The 16615-nt window shown below is 48.9% G+C and overlaps 4 protein-coding genes and 1 pseudogene across 8 annotated transcripts in view; 4 read left to right on the top strand and 1 right to left on the bottom strand.

Moving 5' to 3' along the window:
- Positions 1–272: 272 nt before the first annotated feature.
- Positions 273–2211, top strand: LOC5667327 (zinc finger protein 184). 2 transcript variants are annotated; one of them, XM_061645592.1, is made up of 3 exons: positions 273–367; positions 433–1493; positions 1567–2211. In XM_061645592.1, exons 2-3 carry the CDS (start codon positions 445–447, stop codon positions 2126–2128), a joined length of 1611 nt encoding a protein of 536 aa, XP_061501576.1. In that variant the 5' UTR covers positions 273–367; positions 433–444; the 3' UTR covers positions 2129–2211. The 2 variants fall into 2 exon arrangements, with proteins under 2 accessions (XP_061501576.1, XP_001687905.2); XM_001687853.2 differs by having other exon boundaries at positions 281–1493.
- Positions 2212–2285: 74 nt separating this feature from the next.
- LOC5667326 (zinc finger protein 184) lies at positions 2286–3757 on the top strand (annotated as a pseudogene).
- Positions 3758–3852: 95 nt separating this feature from the next.
- On the top strand, positions 3853–6079 carry LOC1269713 (zinc finger protein 43). The gene is made up of 3 exons (XM_308362.5): positions 3853–4235; positions 4300–5204; positions 5269–6079. The coding sequence occupies exons 1-3, from the start codon at positions 4116–4118 to the stop codon at positions 5819–5821; spliced, it is 1578 nt and encodes a 525-aa protein (XP_308362.5). The 5' UTR covers positions 3853–4115; the 3' UTR covers positions 5822–6079.
- Positions 6080–6431: 352 nt separating this feature from the next.
- On the top strand, positions 6432–8339 carry LOC5667381 (transcription factor grauzone). Its single transcript, XM_001687855.2, has 3 exons — positions 6432–6670; positions 6746–7674; positions 7758–8339. The coding sequence occupies exons 1-3, from the start codon at positions 6515–6517 to the stop codon at positions 8161–8163; spliced, it is 1491 nt and encodes a 496-aa protein (XP_001687907.2). The 5' UTR covers positions 6432–6514; the 3' UTR covers positions 8164–8339.
- A 980-nt stretch (positions 8340–9319) lies between these two features.
- Positions 9320–16615, bottom strand: part of LOC1269716 (phosphatidylinositol 4-kinase beta) — a 95709-nt gene continuing 88413 nt past the window's right edge. For all 4 annotated transcript variants that reach the window (XM_061645581.1, XM_061645582.1, XM_061645583.1 and 1 more), the window contains 7 exons: positions 13829–16558; positions 13632–13750; positions 13417–13554; positions 13073–13347; positions 12905–12993; positions 12649–12813; positions 9320–12579 (listed from right to left, as the gene is read on the bottom strand). In XM_061645581.1, coding sequence (XP_061501565.1) covers positions 12392–12579; positions 12649–12813; positions 12905–12993; positions 13073–13347; positions 13417–13554; positions 13632–13750; positions 13829–16558 — 3704 coding nt within the window. In that variant the 3' untranslated portion in view covers positions 9320–12391. The remainder of the gene's footprint in view (positions 12580–12648; positions 12814–12904; positions 12994–13072; positions 13348–13416; positions 13555–13631; positions 13751–13828; positions 16559–16615) is intronic.

Genomic DNA, 16615 nt, shown 5'->3' with positions numbered 1-16615 from the left:
TATAATGTTTTTTTAAGGGCTAAATAAACTAAAAAAAAGGTCTCTCTTTTGAGGGGGAAGCATTGCAATGGTAGAGCGGTAGTAGTAGCAGTAGTGGACATATGACCATGCATGTAATTTATGTTGAAATATATTTAATTCTGTTCCTTATAAACCTGATTTTTGTGCATTATTAACCAAATAGATTGAATGTGGAAAATCAGGAAATTCCGATGCAGTGAAAATGCATCGTTTTTTTCTCGTACTTTCCCCTGCACCGCTTGCTACGATGTGACAGCTGATGTGACATTTGCTAACCACAACAAATCCCTCCCTCCCGATTTGGGGGAAATTGTTTGCATTTTCTCGCTGCAATAGCTATCGCCAGGTAACTGAATGTTACTGTTACTGTGAACATAAATAAAACGACATAGGAGGACATTCCTCTTGCAGCCCGTGTTCGCCATGGCGTCAGTGAAGGTGGAAAATAGCTCCAGGGTCGGTGCCAACTCTCCACGGGATCATCCACGGTGCGATGTGTGTCTGCGCTGGGAAAGTGTTTGCTTCGGCAGATCGGATCCCATCTTCACTGGGAAAGATGTGTTGGCCATGGTAACACAGTATCTCGACATGAACATCACCCTAACACTCGTCTGCGAACGCTGCTGGAGTAGATTGAAGGAGTTCGATGAGTTCTACCGGATGGTAAGCGAGCAGCACACCAGCAAAGCGGATCTGCGGCCCCCAGACTGGAAGGAAGCTGACCCGGTCGAACAGCGCGTGGAGGGAGTCGTTTATGGAATGGAATTTGTCGACATAAAGTACGAACCGCTGGGTGAAGATGCGAATGTAACGATAAAAGAGGAAGAGGTGGAGGAGGAAGCGGAGGAGCATGAGAGAGAACCACTTCCGGACAGTGACGACTGTGACAAGCTGTTGCCCAGCCAGTCGATGGAGTTGGAGGATGAGGAACCTCTGGCGGATGACGATACGAACTCGTTGTCTTCCGACGATAGTGACGATTCCTCGGTGCCGGATCGGGTGAAGCGCGGCGGCAAAGCATCGGCCATCGGCAAGAAAGAGCCCAAGGTGGATAAGGAGATACTGGAGTTTTACCAGCGGCTGGTGTGCGAGATTTGTGATGCGGAGCGGATGCTGGCCGGCGAACCGTCGATCGAGTACAGCAATCTGAGGGAGCTGAACAAGCACATGCGAAAGGTGCACGAGCAGGTCGGCGCTACGCGCATCAAGTGTCCGATGTGCGACAAAAAGTTCCGCTATCGGGCGAAGCTGCTCGAGCATCGGGACATGCATCAGAACCCGGACCGGTTCCGGTGCGTGGTGTGCGAGGAGGTGCACCAGAACATGGCGGAGCACATGAAGAACAAACACCAGGAGCGCACGTACTGCTGCGAGGAGTGTGGCAAGCGGTTCCCGTTCAAGGCTCGGCTTACGGCGCACGTGAAGAAAATGCACACCTCGAAGGATGTCGTCTGTGACCAGTGTCAGAAAAGGTGGGTGTTTTACGGTTGCACCGTTGGCAAGTCCGACATTCTACTGATTGCTCCTTTTCCCCTTCTCCTACAGCTTCAGCAGATACACGATCGAGGACCACAAGCGGGCAGTTCACGAATCGCGCTACATCTGCGAACACTGTCCGCGCACGTTCAAGTCGCGTCTTGCCCTCACGCAACACATGGAGGAACACGTGGAGGGATTGCGGAAGACGGTTTCCGCCACCTGCGAAAAGTGTGGCGTAGTGCTGCGGGACAAGTACACGCTGCAGACGCACATCAAGCGCATGCACACGGAACATCCGCCCGCCAGCTGCGGCACGTGCGGGAAGGTGTTCAAGTCGAAGCACAATCTCAACGCGCACTTGGCCAACGTGTGCACGGAGCGTTCGTTTCCGTGCCCGATCTGTGCGAAGCAGTTTAAGAAGAAGATTAAGCTGACCGAACACATGACGACGCACACGAAGAGTGTGCTCTATCAGTGTCCGTACTGTCCCAAGACGTTCAGCTTCGAGACGCAGCTGTACACGCACCGGAAGCAGGCGCACTACGAGCAGTGGCTGGAGATGCAGCGGAAGCGCAAGGAGGGTGTACGGTTTAAGGTTAACCGCATCACGGATATGCCCTCTACCTGAACCGAATGCGCGCGTATATGTGTGCGTTGTTATGATAAGAGTAGTAATACAGTAAAATAATAAATCGCTTACGTAGGAATGTGCTCAATCTGTACTGATTACTGAGCAAGTTTTCCACCAAAATGGTAGGTCCGAATTCGAAGAGAAGGTGAAGAACTGAACCAAGGCCTTCTATAAACATGTCGTGTGGAAAAAAGAAAAAAGAAAAAAAATGTAAACAAACACGGGCTTCATCAATCGCAGTAACAATTGGAATTCGGTTCGATCTACCAGCATGGCTACGGTGTGTGAGGTTTGTTATTCTACCAAAGGCACGGAATATTTAGATATTCATGATAGCGAGCCGGTAATACTGCCCATCATTTCGAAACATCTGCCCTGTGTGGTGAGTACGCGTTGGAGGAGTCGGGATGGTTCCTGAACTAAGTGCGATTGTGTGTCTTTTAGCAGATGTTGGACGGTATCGAGCATCCACAGATATGTGTGGACTGTTGGAGTACTTTGGAAAGCTTCGAGCGATTTTACCTCTCTGTAGAAGAGTTGCATCAACCCCAACCGGATAGTTCCGATGAGGATGAGCGTGATGAAATCGTCACCGTGCATGAAGCAGATTGCAACGACACAGCCGAGCTGGAAGTATCGGAAGTCGCGTATGAAACGGAGCAGCTCGATAATGCGGCAAGTGAACCGATACATGTCAACGACACCCAAATATGCAGTACAGAAAGTTCCCCGGAAGATGAGGCGGAAGAGCGTGAGATAATTGATTGAACTGCTGAAACGACATCAGCAGAAGGTTCATCGCATCAGCCAACCCAGTCTAACGTGTCAACTGTGCACCAGGCGGTTGTACTTCCGCTCTCGACTGCTGCAGCACATCGCCATGCACCGTAATCCGGATGCGTTTCGATGTTCCATCTGTGGAGAGGTTCATCAGGATCTGGCGTTTCATCGCAAAGTCAAACATCATACCAAACGCCTGGAGTGTCCGAAATGTGGCAAACGCTTCTCGGTGCGGAACCGGTTGATGGTACATTTGAAGATTGCACACGCACCGAAGGACTCTGAGTGCGGTGTGTGCCACAAGTTGTAGGTTTTGCGAACATAAAGTTTTGTAATCCGGTACGGTAACTAATGATATTTCTATTTCTTGTAGGTATAGTAAATATTTCATCAAAACCCATATGCGTGCAATGCACGGTGGATCGGAGTATGTGTGCGAACTGTGCGGCAGGACTTATCGCACGGTAGCGATGCTAAACAAACACAAGGCGCAGCACGCTGAAGAGCCAACAGGAAGTTGCATCGAGCAGCAGCAGCAGCAGCAGCGTTATATACGAAGGAATCTTACTTCATGTGAATCATTTAAATGTGAACGATGTGGAAAATCATTCCGCAGCAAAGCAACATTAAACTCCCACGTGGAGCGAACGTGTCCCAGCACCCAGCACGTGTGTTCGACGTGCGGTAAGCGCTTTAAAACAATTGGCAAACTAAACGAACATGCGGCTAGCCATAAGGACCGGGTGGTGTACATGTGTCAGCTTTGTTTGGAGAATTTTGCCAGCAAATCGCATCTCTTTGCCCATCAGCAAATGGTACACGAGTTGAAACTCGATTGAAATGTTACTGGAGCAGTTCAACGTTAATTTCAAACGTCATCCGAAAGCGACGGTACCTGATGGATCAACCATATCGGAGTCACGGCGGTGAACTGTCAAATCGATATCAAATTTCCGTGTTTTCTGTGTACCAACTTCCCAGACGAAAACATTGCAGTTGTGTCCTTTTTATTCGAATCGTAGCCAATTTGTAGCAAATATGTTGTGTTAATTTACCATTTCGGTTTATCCAGAATGTGCTAAACCTTAGTTCGGGGGCGGGATTGCCGGGCCGTCGTTAGGACGATTATGTCTTGCTGAGTTGTTATCGGAAGGTGTTTAACTCCAAACAACAACATCGAAACGGAGCGCAGGAGGAGTAGGCAATGGCCTCGGTCACAAGATGCGAAGTTTGCTTCTCCACAGCGGACAGCGATCGAAAGGCAATTTTCGCAGAGGAAAACAGCCATATTGTTGGGATCGTAGCGAAACATTTGGGGTTTGAGGTGAGTATGGCCAGTTGCACTATTAGGAGAATGTTTTGTAACCATCCCATTCTTTTTCCTCCAGATTACACCTACAGTGGAAAATGCCTCAATTTGCAGCAAATGCTGGAGTGCGTTGCAAGAATTTCACAAATATTACTGTGAAATAGAGGCAGTCAGGCAGCAGCATGAGCATGAGCTACTGGCAATTGGTGACAAACAGCAGGAAGAGGTCACTGTCGTTTGCGACAGCTTAGAGCCGAGCTATAGGACTGAATTTTTCGAGGTGAAGGTAGAACCATTCGAACAGACGGACGTGTTTGAGCAGGAAAATTCCAACTGTTCCGATGAGAAGCCGCTGCACTGTGCGTTCGTAAAATGTGAAGAACCACCGATCGATCTCGATCCAACCGCCCCGTCCTCGGGTGAGGACTCTGAAGTGCCGCAGGGCAGCAGGTCAGACTCGTCCTCACCGGATAGGAGGAAGCCGAAGCGGGAGAGGAACCCGAAACGGCCACAAACGAGCGACAACGAGACGAAGCAAAGTAAAGTGGCCGCCCAGAAGGAGGAGGATGAAAGTTTGCACAACTTCTACAAACGGATCGTGTGCGAGGTGTGCGACATTCAGCGCATGCTGGTGGGTGAACCGCAGATCGACTTCGGCACCTGGCGAGCGCTGCTGCGCCACACGAAGGAGGTGCACAAGCACGACAAGGTGTACGTAAAGTGTCCGGTGTGTGAGATGAAGATGCGCACGAAGCAAACGCTGCTGCAGCACATGGATTGGCACGAAAATCCGGAAAAGTATCGGTGCGAACTGTGCGGCGAGAAGCACCAGAACATGAAGGAGCACATCCAGAACAAGCACCAGGAGCGGCAGTTCTGTTGCGACGTTTGTGGGAAAAAGTTCCCGTTCAAGAAGAGACTTACCGTGCATATGAAAAAGATGCACGTGGAGAAGGACATCATTTGTGACCAGTGTCAGAAGCCGTAAGTACGCCCGTGACTTTCTACGCAATTTGTCTATTTAATGTTTGTGCGTTTTTGCTTTCAGCTTCACAAAGTACACGATAGAAGATCACAAACGGTCCGTCCATTCGGCCCGGTTTGTCTGTGAACACTGTCCGAAAACGTTCAACAGTCGCTTCCGGTTGCTGCAGCACATGGAGGAGCACGATGAAAGCTTGCGCAACTCCACCTCCGTACCGTGCACGATCTGCGGTCAGGTGATGCGCGACAAGTACATCCTGACCAGACACATCAAGCTGATGCACACGGTCCAGCCGGCGGTCAGCTGCGAAACGTGTGGGAAAACGTTCAAATGCAAGCGCAACCTTTCGGTGCACATGACGAACGTGTGCATGGAACCGACCCGCCTCTACCCGTGCACCATCTGTGGGAAGGAGTTTCGGCGCAAGAACAAGCTGAAGGAGCACATGTCGACGCACACGGGCAAACCGTTGTACATGTGCTCCTTCTGTCCGGAAACATTCCGCCAGGACACGCATCTGTACCACCATCGGAAGAATGCGCACTACGAGCGATGGTTGGAGATGCAGCAGCAGCGCAAGGAGGGTGTACGCTTCAAATTGAATGAACTGCCGTAGTTGGGGGATATAGTATAAGGGAAATAAGCGTGGCATTGTGAGGCAGGTCCTTGCGGAGTGACTTTAAAAAAAATGTGATTGTGGGGAGATGGTAAAGATTCAATTGAAAGTGGACGAATGAACGGCAATGTATTGTAACAATTTAAACTTCGACCGAAAAGCCACCGTGTGTGCCAGTCAGCATGATTATTTTATATCCGAAGACAAATACAAGATAAGATTGAAAAATAAACGTAAGCACATTTACTAAGCTAAAAACGAGACCTTTTTGTGCGGTCGAAATTTGCTCTGCAAAACGTGTTACGTTGAGAGCAGTAGAAAGAGGAAATATTTAAGTGAAAAATGGGGTTTTGGTTACGATACATACTGAGATATGGTATTTTTTTCCATTTACAAATTTAAACACCTATCGTTAGAAGGACAAAATCTTTTATTTTAGCTTTCTACGCTAACAAATGGAACCAAACATCCAAAATTTCACTTCCATTAGTGCCTCTATTCGCACCTTTAGTCGACATAGTATGTCGACATAGCCTTGATGAATCAACAATAGCGGAGCCGTCAAATGTCATAAACGCGATTTCTCCCCCTTCTCCCCAACCCCTCCGTTGTACAAACAAAACTTCCAATCAGTTCAGTGTTTTGTTTAGAAACTCCGCAAGCTACACAAAAATCCACAAAATCTCCGCTCCAATGTCTGGTGAAACGGATGCGTGTGCGATGGAGGACAGCACGCGCAAGTGTACAGCGTGTTTCTCCTTCAGCGAGTCAGAATATTTGAACATCTTTGCCGAGGAAAATGTGGGGAAGGACATTGCCACCGTCATTGCCATGCATCTTTGGTTTGAGGTAGTGCAACGGGGGCGGGTTTTTGCACGAACGAACAGAAATGAGAAAAAGGTTTCGCTGGTTACGCTGTTTCAGGTCACTCCCACGGACGAATGTCAATGGATCTGCCGGACCTGTTGGACAAGCTTGGACTCGTTTCACAGCTTCTACGTCAGCATTGAGCAGCGGCACGAACGGCACACGGACAAGCTGCGTGTGGACAGTATCGTCGACAGTGAGCAAGCTGCGAGCCCGTCCCCTGCCAGTCCGACGTACAATACGGAGTTTCTGGAGATAAAGGGCGAACCGCTGGACGGCGACGACGAGCTGGAGGACCTGGACGACGAGGAGGAGGAGGAGTTCGATCTTACGGAAGATGGCGATGGCAGTTGCGGTGGAAGTGACAAAATGCTACCGAGCGAAGAGATCAAGAGCGAAAGTGATTCGGATGGAGAAGGAGGAAGCGTATCGCCCCGTGCGGAAGAGGGCAGGAATAGGCAACGACCGTCCCGATCCCGCAATACGTCCCGCGCTCCCAAACGCGATGCCGAAGAGCAGCTGGCGAAACGGAAGGCCGGCGGTCGGTTTCCGGCCGATCCGGAGGAGGACAAGAACATCCTGCAGTTCTACAAGCGCATCGTGTGCGAGGTGTGCGACAACAAGCGGATGATGGTGGGCGAGCCGCTGATAGAGTACGCGACGTGGGGTGAGCTGCTGCGGCACACGAAGGAACTGCACGGCCATTACAAAATCTTCGTCCAGTGTCCGGTGTGCGAGATGAAGCTGCGCACGAAGGTGACGCTGGTGCAGCACATGGACATGCACCAGAACCCGGACAAGTATCGGTGCGAGGTGTGCGGCGAGGTGTTCCAGAACATGAAGGAGCACATGCAGAACAAGCACGAGGAGCGACAGTTTAGCTGCGATCAGTGCGGCAGCAAGTTCCCGTTCAAGAAGCGGCTCGTGGTGCACATGAAGAAAATGCACGGCGAAAAGGATGTCACGTGCGAGCAGTGCGGAAAATCGTAAGTAGCTCGCGCACACAGCCTGCTTTGATGGAGCAGTTTAGAAGGGTTTTTGTCGGTCGTTTTTTTTTTGTTCTTTACAGCTTCACAAAGTACACGATCGAGGATCATCGGCGTTCGGTGCACATGGACCGGTTCGTGTGTGAGCATTGTCCGAAAACGTTCAAAATTCGGTTCCGCCTGCACAAGCACATGCAGGAGCACGATAAAAGCCTGCGCATCTCGACCTCCGTGCCGTGCCCGACCTGCGGGCAGGTGATGGGCGACAAGTACATCCTCCGCCAGCACATCAAGCATATGCACGTCGAGCAGCAGGCGGTGGATTGTGAGACGTGCGGGAAAACGTTTAAAAACCATCGCAACCTCAAGATACACCTCACGAACGTGTGCATGAAGCCGGTGCAGCTGCATCCGTGCGCAATCTGTGGCAAGCAGTTTCGGCACAAGAACAAGCTGAAGGACCATATGGCGTCCTGCACGCCGAATTGAGGTGTGTAGGTGTGGTATAGTAGCGTCCACACGTCCCACACACCTTCGATTGGTCCGCTAGTGGCCGGTGATGATGCTCCGCGATTGGAGCGCATCCAAAAGTTGTGATATTTGTTTATTAATTGAAAGATATGTGTTACTTGTAAAGTGAAGAGGTGCTGGTGGGTGTATATAAACTGACAAGATGGGGGATCGTCCTGTGGATAGAAGGCAAGCACAGACAATCTCTCCCTTACAAGGAGTCGTTTGGCACAATTGGTTGATTGGAAGGATCTTGTACGGATCTTTTATAGATGTAAGTAGCAAACAATTCGAATCGATCACTGATCGAGGGGTACTTACAAGGTTTTTCAGGAGTTCTCATAGCTTTGGGACATTTTATTGACTCTTTCTTACGTGAAAAGGACTTGATGTAATGGGAATTGGACTCTATAGCAACCTTGTTGGATACATCCAATAGGAATTTCCAAGAAGCCTGTCCAGTAAAGGGAGCCATAGATTCCAATTTCCATCATATGAACGTCATTTCCTATAAGAAAGAATCATGGAAGTATCACACAACTATAAGAACCCCTGGAAATCCCTGTAAAGTCGCTTTTGAATGCTCTCCATCTATCTGAAGCTCTTTTGATGAGGTTTTTTTCTTCTTACAGATTGGGTTCTATTAATTGGACAAGGACGATATTTCCCATTAGTTCATTCGCTGCTGGTCAGCGTCAATGAAGGGCAATTGGAAAAAAAAATCGATGAGAACACCAGACAGACCACCGGAAAAGATCTGTGATAAATGTTGATTTAGTAAGTAAGTATGATGATAAAATAGCTTTTCCGTTTAACGTTTTTTTCTCATACACAGTTGTTTATCCTTTATACTTTAGGTTAATCGCAAACGTTGATTGCAATGATCAGAAGCTCCTGATAGTGATCGGTTAGATACGATCACGAAAAATAAACCAGTGTGGGGAGCAGTTCACGATATCGTTTAGTTATTGATCATAGCTAGAGGGATATTATTTAAAAAGAAAGTGAAAGTGTAGAAATATTAAACTAATTCAATCGTAATCGGTAATGTGCTTCTGCTCATGTGTAAAATAAAGCTCTTTTCGGATGCTTTCAGCATAGTGCGAGCGTGTAAAAAAACGACGTGTGTATGTGTTGTTATCATCAGATTTTTTTTCAACTTATATTCAAATTTCGACGACAAATTTTTTCCATATTCTCCCACATCCCCCCCAAAAAAAAAGACCGTGAGTAGTGTTGCATCAACTTTCCTGCCGCCTGACTGTTGCAATCGTTCTCCATCGTTTTCCGACACTACTCTCTCTGTCTTCCCTCCCATCTATCTTCTTATACCGCCGTAATTATATTAATATGTTGTCTAAGCCTACTTTTTACCTTTTACCGCGCTTCTGTCCCTCTCTCCCTCCTGCTTGTCTACGCCGTACACCGCGCCGCCGCCGCCTCTTGAACGGTTTGGCACAACGGGTTTTCTTTTAGCTCCTTTGTTGCCTTGGAAACACACAAAACCAAAAAGGATACAATTTCTATCCTTTTTTTGGTTACTCCCCTTACAGTTTACAGGGAGGGGGGCACAACATTCATTTTGCGGGGGGTTGTTTTTCTGTACAAAAAGTATGACGGCGCGAGCAGAGCCCGATACTCCATTTTCCGTCCGTTCCGAGTTCTGACTCTTCTGACTTTTTTTTAACTGAACTGTTTTTAAAATTAAGAATAATCATAAACGCTAAGGTAAAGTAGTAACATGCGTGTATGCGGCTTATGTATGTAGGTATGTATGTATGCGTGTCTGTATGTATAAACGGAAAATCCCGATACATAGCATACACACAGCACTAAACCCGGAACGTACTAAGTTAACGATATTGAATATACATATACATATATATAGCACATGGTGTAACACGCTCCGTTTCCCCTGTTTGTTGGTGATTCCTTGAGTGTATAAATAATTCCTTTCCACTCCCCTACACTCTTGCTTATTTCCTCAAAATTATACAAAATTTACGTTTTAAAATAAACCCTTTTCTGGAGAAATAATGATAATAATAATTATGTAAACCACAGCAAAACAAAGGAAAGATGAAAGCAAGACCTTTACAACATACCTTTTTTTCTCGAACCGGAATCTCATCGCTTTTTCGCTTTCCAGCTTGAGTTTATACCACCATTGAGTATTCTTATCGTTTTCCAAACTCGGTACACATCTTTCCGCATCTTCGATTTCCGTCCTATCTCGCGGTTCATTAGATTAGCTTTTGTTTTAGCGTTTTTTTTCGTTAAATTACACTACTAGAGTTAAGGAATATGTTTGCAAGAGATATAATGAAAAGCGAAGAGAGTTTAAGAGATAGAGAGAGAGAGAGTGGGAGAACGAGAGGGTTAATGTGTGTGTTTGTGTATACATATAGATTCTTTCCCTCCTGGCTACTTTGTTTGCCGAATTACATTTCCTTTTCCCGTGCCAATCCACACCTGACCACTTTATCAATCAAGGGAGACACTAAGAAAAGCTTCGCTTACGGGATGAGGACGAGTTTGCAGTGATTATCCTATCCTTATGCGCACTTTGCACAGGAAAGACGAGCATAAACTGTACTGTTTGTTTGAACCGAAGAAATGGATGAAATTGGACAAACTTTCCTCTGCAAGTCCCGTTTGCTTCACTCAAATAGTTCCCTCTCTTTCGCTTTCCCTGTCTGTCTCTCTTTGTGTTATCGTTTCGTTTGCTTTTGTGATACATATATGTACAAACACAGCATCGCATCTTCATCGCAGAAGGGTTGAAAAAGCTTATTTACTCTACCTAATGCGGAAAAAACGGACCGAAAAAAAACAGTAGGTATACACATTCAAGGTTAGAGGGGCTAGTGAAGAGAGGAAGAACCTTCCTTCCTTCCTTCCTTCTTATACATCCCACATTATTGGCTTTCACCCACAACGATTCGATGCCAGCAACAAACGTAACGCGTGTAACGTAAAACAAAACCACCTTTCCTAATCAGGTCCTTCTTCTTCTTCTTCTTCGTAATCTCTCTTCTAAGCAACATCCCTGTGTGAGTGTTTGGTGGATTATTTTTAAAAAGCTTCGTACATTTTTCACGTTTTTTTTTCTTCATTTCCCTTCTTTCAACCAGCAGGGGGCTAAAGACTCTTTTGTTTTACGTTGCGACATTACATGACAACACGAACTACATCTACACAGGAAAGCTAGCCTACAACAAGTGCACAAACGCAAAAGAAATGAAACTGTTTGTTTTTTCTTATCTCTTCTTCTTAACGTGCGTGCGCGATGCAACCTACATACTATGTAAAGGGAAAGAGAAAGGGTAAGGATGGGAGCGCGCGGGGTTCCTTAACCGATGGTTCGATTCCTTCCCTCTCTCGGCCGAGCTTACAACAAATCGCTACTATTATACATTCCTTAACCATGTACATGCACACAAAAAACTATTTTTGTTCCTTTTTTGTTTCAAGGATGGGCGGCTGTTGTGAGACTTTTTCTCCTTTCACACACCTTCACACACAAGTTTTGAGAATTGAGAGTAAAAAGCTAGCGAATCTTGAAGTTTAATGGGTGTGTGTGTTGTTTTTACAAAAAGCTAACGTATATTCCTTTATGCTATCCATTTTTACACATTCCTTCGGTTCGTAGCTCCCTTCTGTCGGTTGAATTATTCTAGTTTTTCTCTCCCCAAGAGTGGCATTTTTGATTTACTTTCCTTACCGCTTTTTATATGTACAACAAATCTTGTAAGAGAGTATAAGGTAAAATAAAATGTAAAAAAAGAATAACTTTTCTACCTTCTTTTATCCTCTTCCAGTGAAAGCTCACTCACGAGACACGTTTGAAAATGCAACATTGAGAAGACAACATTCGAACTTCACAAGGCCAAAATAGCAAGGGAAAATGAAAGAAGCTAGCCATTTTTTTCCTATGTAAATTTGGATAACGCCTTCCGGTTTGCTGTCCTTTCTTCACCACGTTACACACACTAACACACACACATGGACGCACAACAATGCAGTTTGGCCGATACGCGTTTTTGTACTGTTTCGTTTTCTTCTTTTTTTTTTCTTCAAATTGCCTATTTTTCGTCGCGTGTGTGTACGTTTGTTTGGTTCATCCTGTCCTCCGCACAACAAAAGTCGTTCCTGCTGCTCGATGGCAAATGAAACGGCATGCTTAGATGTGCATATCGAATCGCTCTCACAAGATACCGTTGGTGATGTACTGGTAGCCATCGTACAGCTTGGTCGAGAGCGAGTTGAGCGAGTCCTGGATCAGCTGTTCCACCTTTCGCTCTAGCTCCTGCTCGGTCAGGTTCATGTGGAAGCGATTGCGCAGATTGCGAACCGTGCCGGAGCAGCCATTCTTGAAGCAGGGCAGTTGGGAACCTTTGATAATGAGACGAGAACAAGGTGAGTGTTAGGAGAGAGAGAGAGAGAGAGTGATAGAAAACTTACTGCTTCGCATAATTTCCACAATGTTGATGATGCGGTCCATGTGTTTGCGGGCCGCTTTCAGTCCATCGAGCAGCAGATACTTGAACTCACAGTACAGCTCCGACTCGGGGCCACCCATCACGTCTACAAACTCGGGCGTCAGTTTGAACGGTGACTGTTCAAAGCCTGGTGTAGAAGAGCAAGGAGTAGAAATCAGGCATTAGCTACGTGACCAACACGAAAAACTACAAGTCGTTTTGTGGTCGGTGATATTTACCTAAATTTTTCGGCGATATGCTCAAGATGAACCCAAAATCGATATGGATCAGATGTCCATCGGAATGCAGTAGGATGTTACCGTTGTGTCTGGAGTAAGGAAAACGTTAATAACACATAAGCACACACATACACACACAACCATCTCGCCTGTTGGTAGCAAACTTACCGATCCTTCACCTGCAGCAGATAGGAGATAAGACAGTAGGCAGCGCAGGAATGCATAAAGTTACGCTGCGCCCGACGGAACGCGACCGTCTCCACGTCGCCAAACTCATCGATGAAGTAGTCCTTCAGGCTTTTGTTCGAGTTCTTCTTGATCTGGTGCAGCGAAACGGTGTTGACGATCGTCTCGATCAGCCCAGAATCGTTCGACAGACAGACGATCCGGTACGGTTGCACCCAGAGGCCAACCTTTTCCTCCTCCCAGATCAGCTTGAACATCTACAGGGTAGAGCGTGGTTAAGCGTTAAAGCAGGTTGAATTTAGTTTTGAGGTTATATCGCTGCTTACCTGCAGTAACTGCGTGGCCATCAGCTCCTGCCGTAGATCATCGCCACATTTAACGATCGCAGAGAGCAGCCTCCAGCTCTGCAGATGTCCGTACGGTGATGAGTTTCGGATCTGTTTCTCCTTTTCGTGCCACGGTTCCTAGAATGGGCGAGTAAAGAACAAATCAGTTACTTACTGTTGTAACTCCTTCTAATAAACAAGCAATGTATACATACTTTAAGCGCCGCAGCGGATGGATCCGACGGATCATTGCTGAAGGGTTTCGCATTCTCCGAGTTTAGGTTGGCACAATGACGCTTCTTCACCTCGCCGATGTTAAACAGGGCCGGAGTATCTGAACGATAGAATAAAACCAACAGTTAGGTTTGCGCCAAGAAGCAAGCTAACCACAAACAACCATCAATACACTTACGATGGTCGCGCGAGTCGTAGGAATCGACAGAGAACTGCGATATCGCATCCCGGTCGCTGGACATCTTCGTGAGACTCAGATACTGGGCCGTGATTTCGTCGTCCTCCTGCGACCACACGTCGTCCTCGGTTAGCCCAAGCTCCATCATGCTGCCACCGCCGTTGCCACCGTTACCGCCATTGTCCACCGAGCACTCGGACAGTTTGCTGTGTCTGCTTCGTGACGCCGCTAGCGAAGCGGCAGCTGCAGCCGGTAGTGGAGCAGCAGCAGCAGCAGCAGTCTCATCGCCCGTTTGTTGGCAGGCCGTGGTCTGTTCAGTCTTACTGGGGTTGCTGCCAGCTTCGTCGCCGTTCAGTGCGCTGGCGCTGATGCTGCTGTCAAGCCGTTCCTCGCTCTTGGTATGCCGCAGCGTCGGCATCATCTTCGGGATGACGGGCGAGGTGTAGATGTCCTGCACCTCGACCACCTCCACGTAGATGATGTACGGCGTCTTGTCCTTCGAGTTGAGGACGGCCGTCTTCTCCTCGGTAATGCGCACCACATGGTGAGGCGTTTCGGAGTGCAGCGGCAGCCACACGCGGGCCGGCAGATTCTTGTTGATCAGATTGAGCAGAATGCGCAGCCGGGAGGTCTTCTCGATCTTGGTCTGCAGACAGGTGAGCATCTTGCCGATGTCGATCAGCGCCTTCATGAACTCTTTCTCGGGCGCTAGCTTGGGTGCGCCGCAGGAACACACCGTCTGCTGGCCGAGCAGATCGTTCACCGTGCCGCGGACGGACTCGAAGCACACGCATCCATTGTCGAATGCACGGCCTGTGCTCAAATCGCCGAGACACACCGGAGTTCTGCTGCTCGGACCGGGCACTCCACCGGGCAGTGGTGCGGCATGAAGAGCGTGGTGATGGTGGTGATGTTGTGCCAGCAGTCCCATCATACCCGTAGCATCGGACTGTGATCGATGATGCGTCTTGCGCACGGCGGACAGCGCTGGATGTGCCTGCAGCGTTGGATCGTTCCCGGTCGCCAGCAGTTCACTGCCGGTTGTGGTGATGATGGGTGCATTGTTGGCCGCAGCCGCTGCTAGCTTCACTCGCTCCCGCTTGGGGTAGAGCTCGCGCAGCAAGCTCAGATGCTTGCGGATACTGTTCCCAGCGCCACTCAGCATCTCCGTGTTGAAGTTGTACGCCTCCAGCAGCCACACGCACTTGAGCGAAAAGTCCACCGACTGCCGACACCGGTACACCAGGTAGGGGTCGAGCACCTCGGACAGCTCCTCGATCTGCATGTACATCACGATCAGCTGCGGGATGTACAGGTCCACCTCGATGTGCGGGAAGCTGAAGATCTTGTTGCCGATGAAGCTCAGCACACCCGGCTCCTTCGAGTAGAACAGATAGTGCACGGCAAAGTGTATGTTAAAGACGGGCGACTCGAAGAAGCGCAACAGTCCGCTCTGTCCCGTTCGTTCGGTGCGGATCTGCGACTCGTCGCGTGGTCCACTGCTGGAGAAAGGTGCCACGCAGGAGGAGGACGACGAAGCGGCGGTGCTACTAATCGATGGAACTGCGGCCACCGCCACACCCGGCACTACCTTCAGTGAAGCAGTCGAGGACGATTTCGAAAGTGACGCTTTGGGAATGTTCAGTTGACTGCTGCCGCTCTCCGTCGAGGAGGACGTCGTGTCGAATTCCATCGACGCTGAGGCTGTCGTCGTGGTTGCGGTCGGTGTGACGGCACTACTACTGCTTGCTGGCTGCTGCTGGTTGTGATGATGATGTTTACTGCTGTTGCTGCTTCTCGCAAACATGCTGCCAAACTCTCGCTTTCTTAGCAGCTCCGTTGGGGATTTCACCGTACTGGTCGACGATGCCGTAGTCCCACCGGATGCTGCTCCACCCACGGCCGGCGCCGCACCAGCATCGTCCGGGGTCGTGGCGCTCGTCGTTGCTGCCTGCTTTTCTCGCTGCTTCGCATGCTTCTTCTCGTGATTATCGATGATGCTTTGCGCTGTCCGGAAGATGGCGTTCTTGGTTGCGCCGAAAAAATTGCGAAACATTACCTCGTTCTTCTGGTCTGCCTTGGGTGGATCGTTGGTGGCGGGCTTGGATGCGTCGCTCGGACTGACCGCCGCCGTACTTGGCACGTTGGTGGAAGCAGCAGACTGCTGCTGCTGCTGCTGCGAGAAGGATGGACCCGTCGGTGTCACGACGTTCGTAGGCGTCGTCAGACTTTTGCCTTCCGAAACGATCGGTGTCGCGGCATCTGGATGAGAAAGCATTTCGTCTTCCTCGTTGCCGAGACTACTGCCGCCGTTGCCATCAACCGCTGCTGCATTCTCTCCGTCCCCGTAGTTGATCGGAACGAACAGCTTCTCGAGCATGATGGCGGCACGGGTCATGTTTTGTTGCCGGTAGCGCACTTTGTCACTCAGCGGACCGGCGTTGTTCGCGGACGTTAGGGTAGACTGATGCGCCGGCGGCTGCTCGATGCAGTTGTCAAGCGGTCTCGAGTCCGAGTCGCTTCCGTCTTCTTTCGCCGTTCGGTCCATGGCCGTAGGATAGAAGCACAGGTCGGATTGAAGCATCCGATACTCTTCCTCCATGGACGTGGTCTCCAATATTTCGATGCACTCTTCCTCCGATGGATCGATCTCGCCCGAGTCTAGGCTCTCGCGTGATCGCCGGATCCGCGTCAACGAGGTGTGATCAGGCTCCGAGCCACAAATGATGCCTATTATCAAGAGCAAAGAGGTGGAAAGGTTGTTGTTAGAATCCGCTGGATGGTAAG

The sequence above is a fragment of the Anopheles gambiae genome, chromosome 2 (assembly GCF_943734735.2).
Source record: "Anopheles gambiae chromosome 2, idAnoGambNW_F1_1, whole genome shotgun sequence".
Classification (NCBI taxonomy): domain Eukaryota; kingdom Metazoa; phylum Arthropoda; class Insecta; order Diptera; family Culicidae; genus Anopheles; species Anopheles gambiae.
This window is presented reverse-complemented; position numbering and strand designations above follow the sequence as displayed.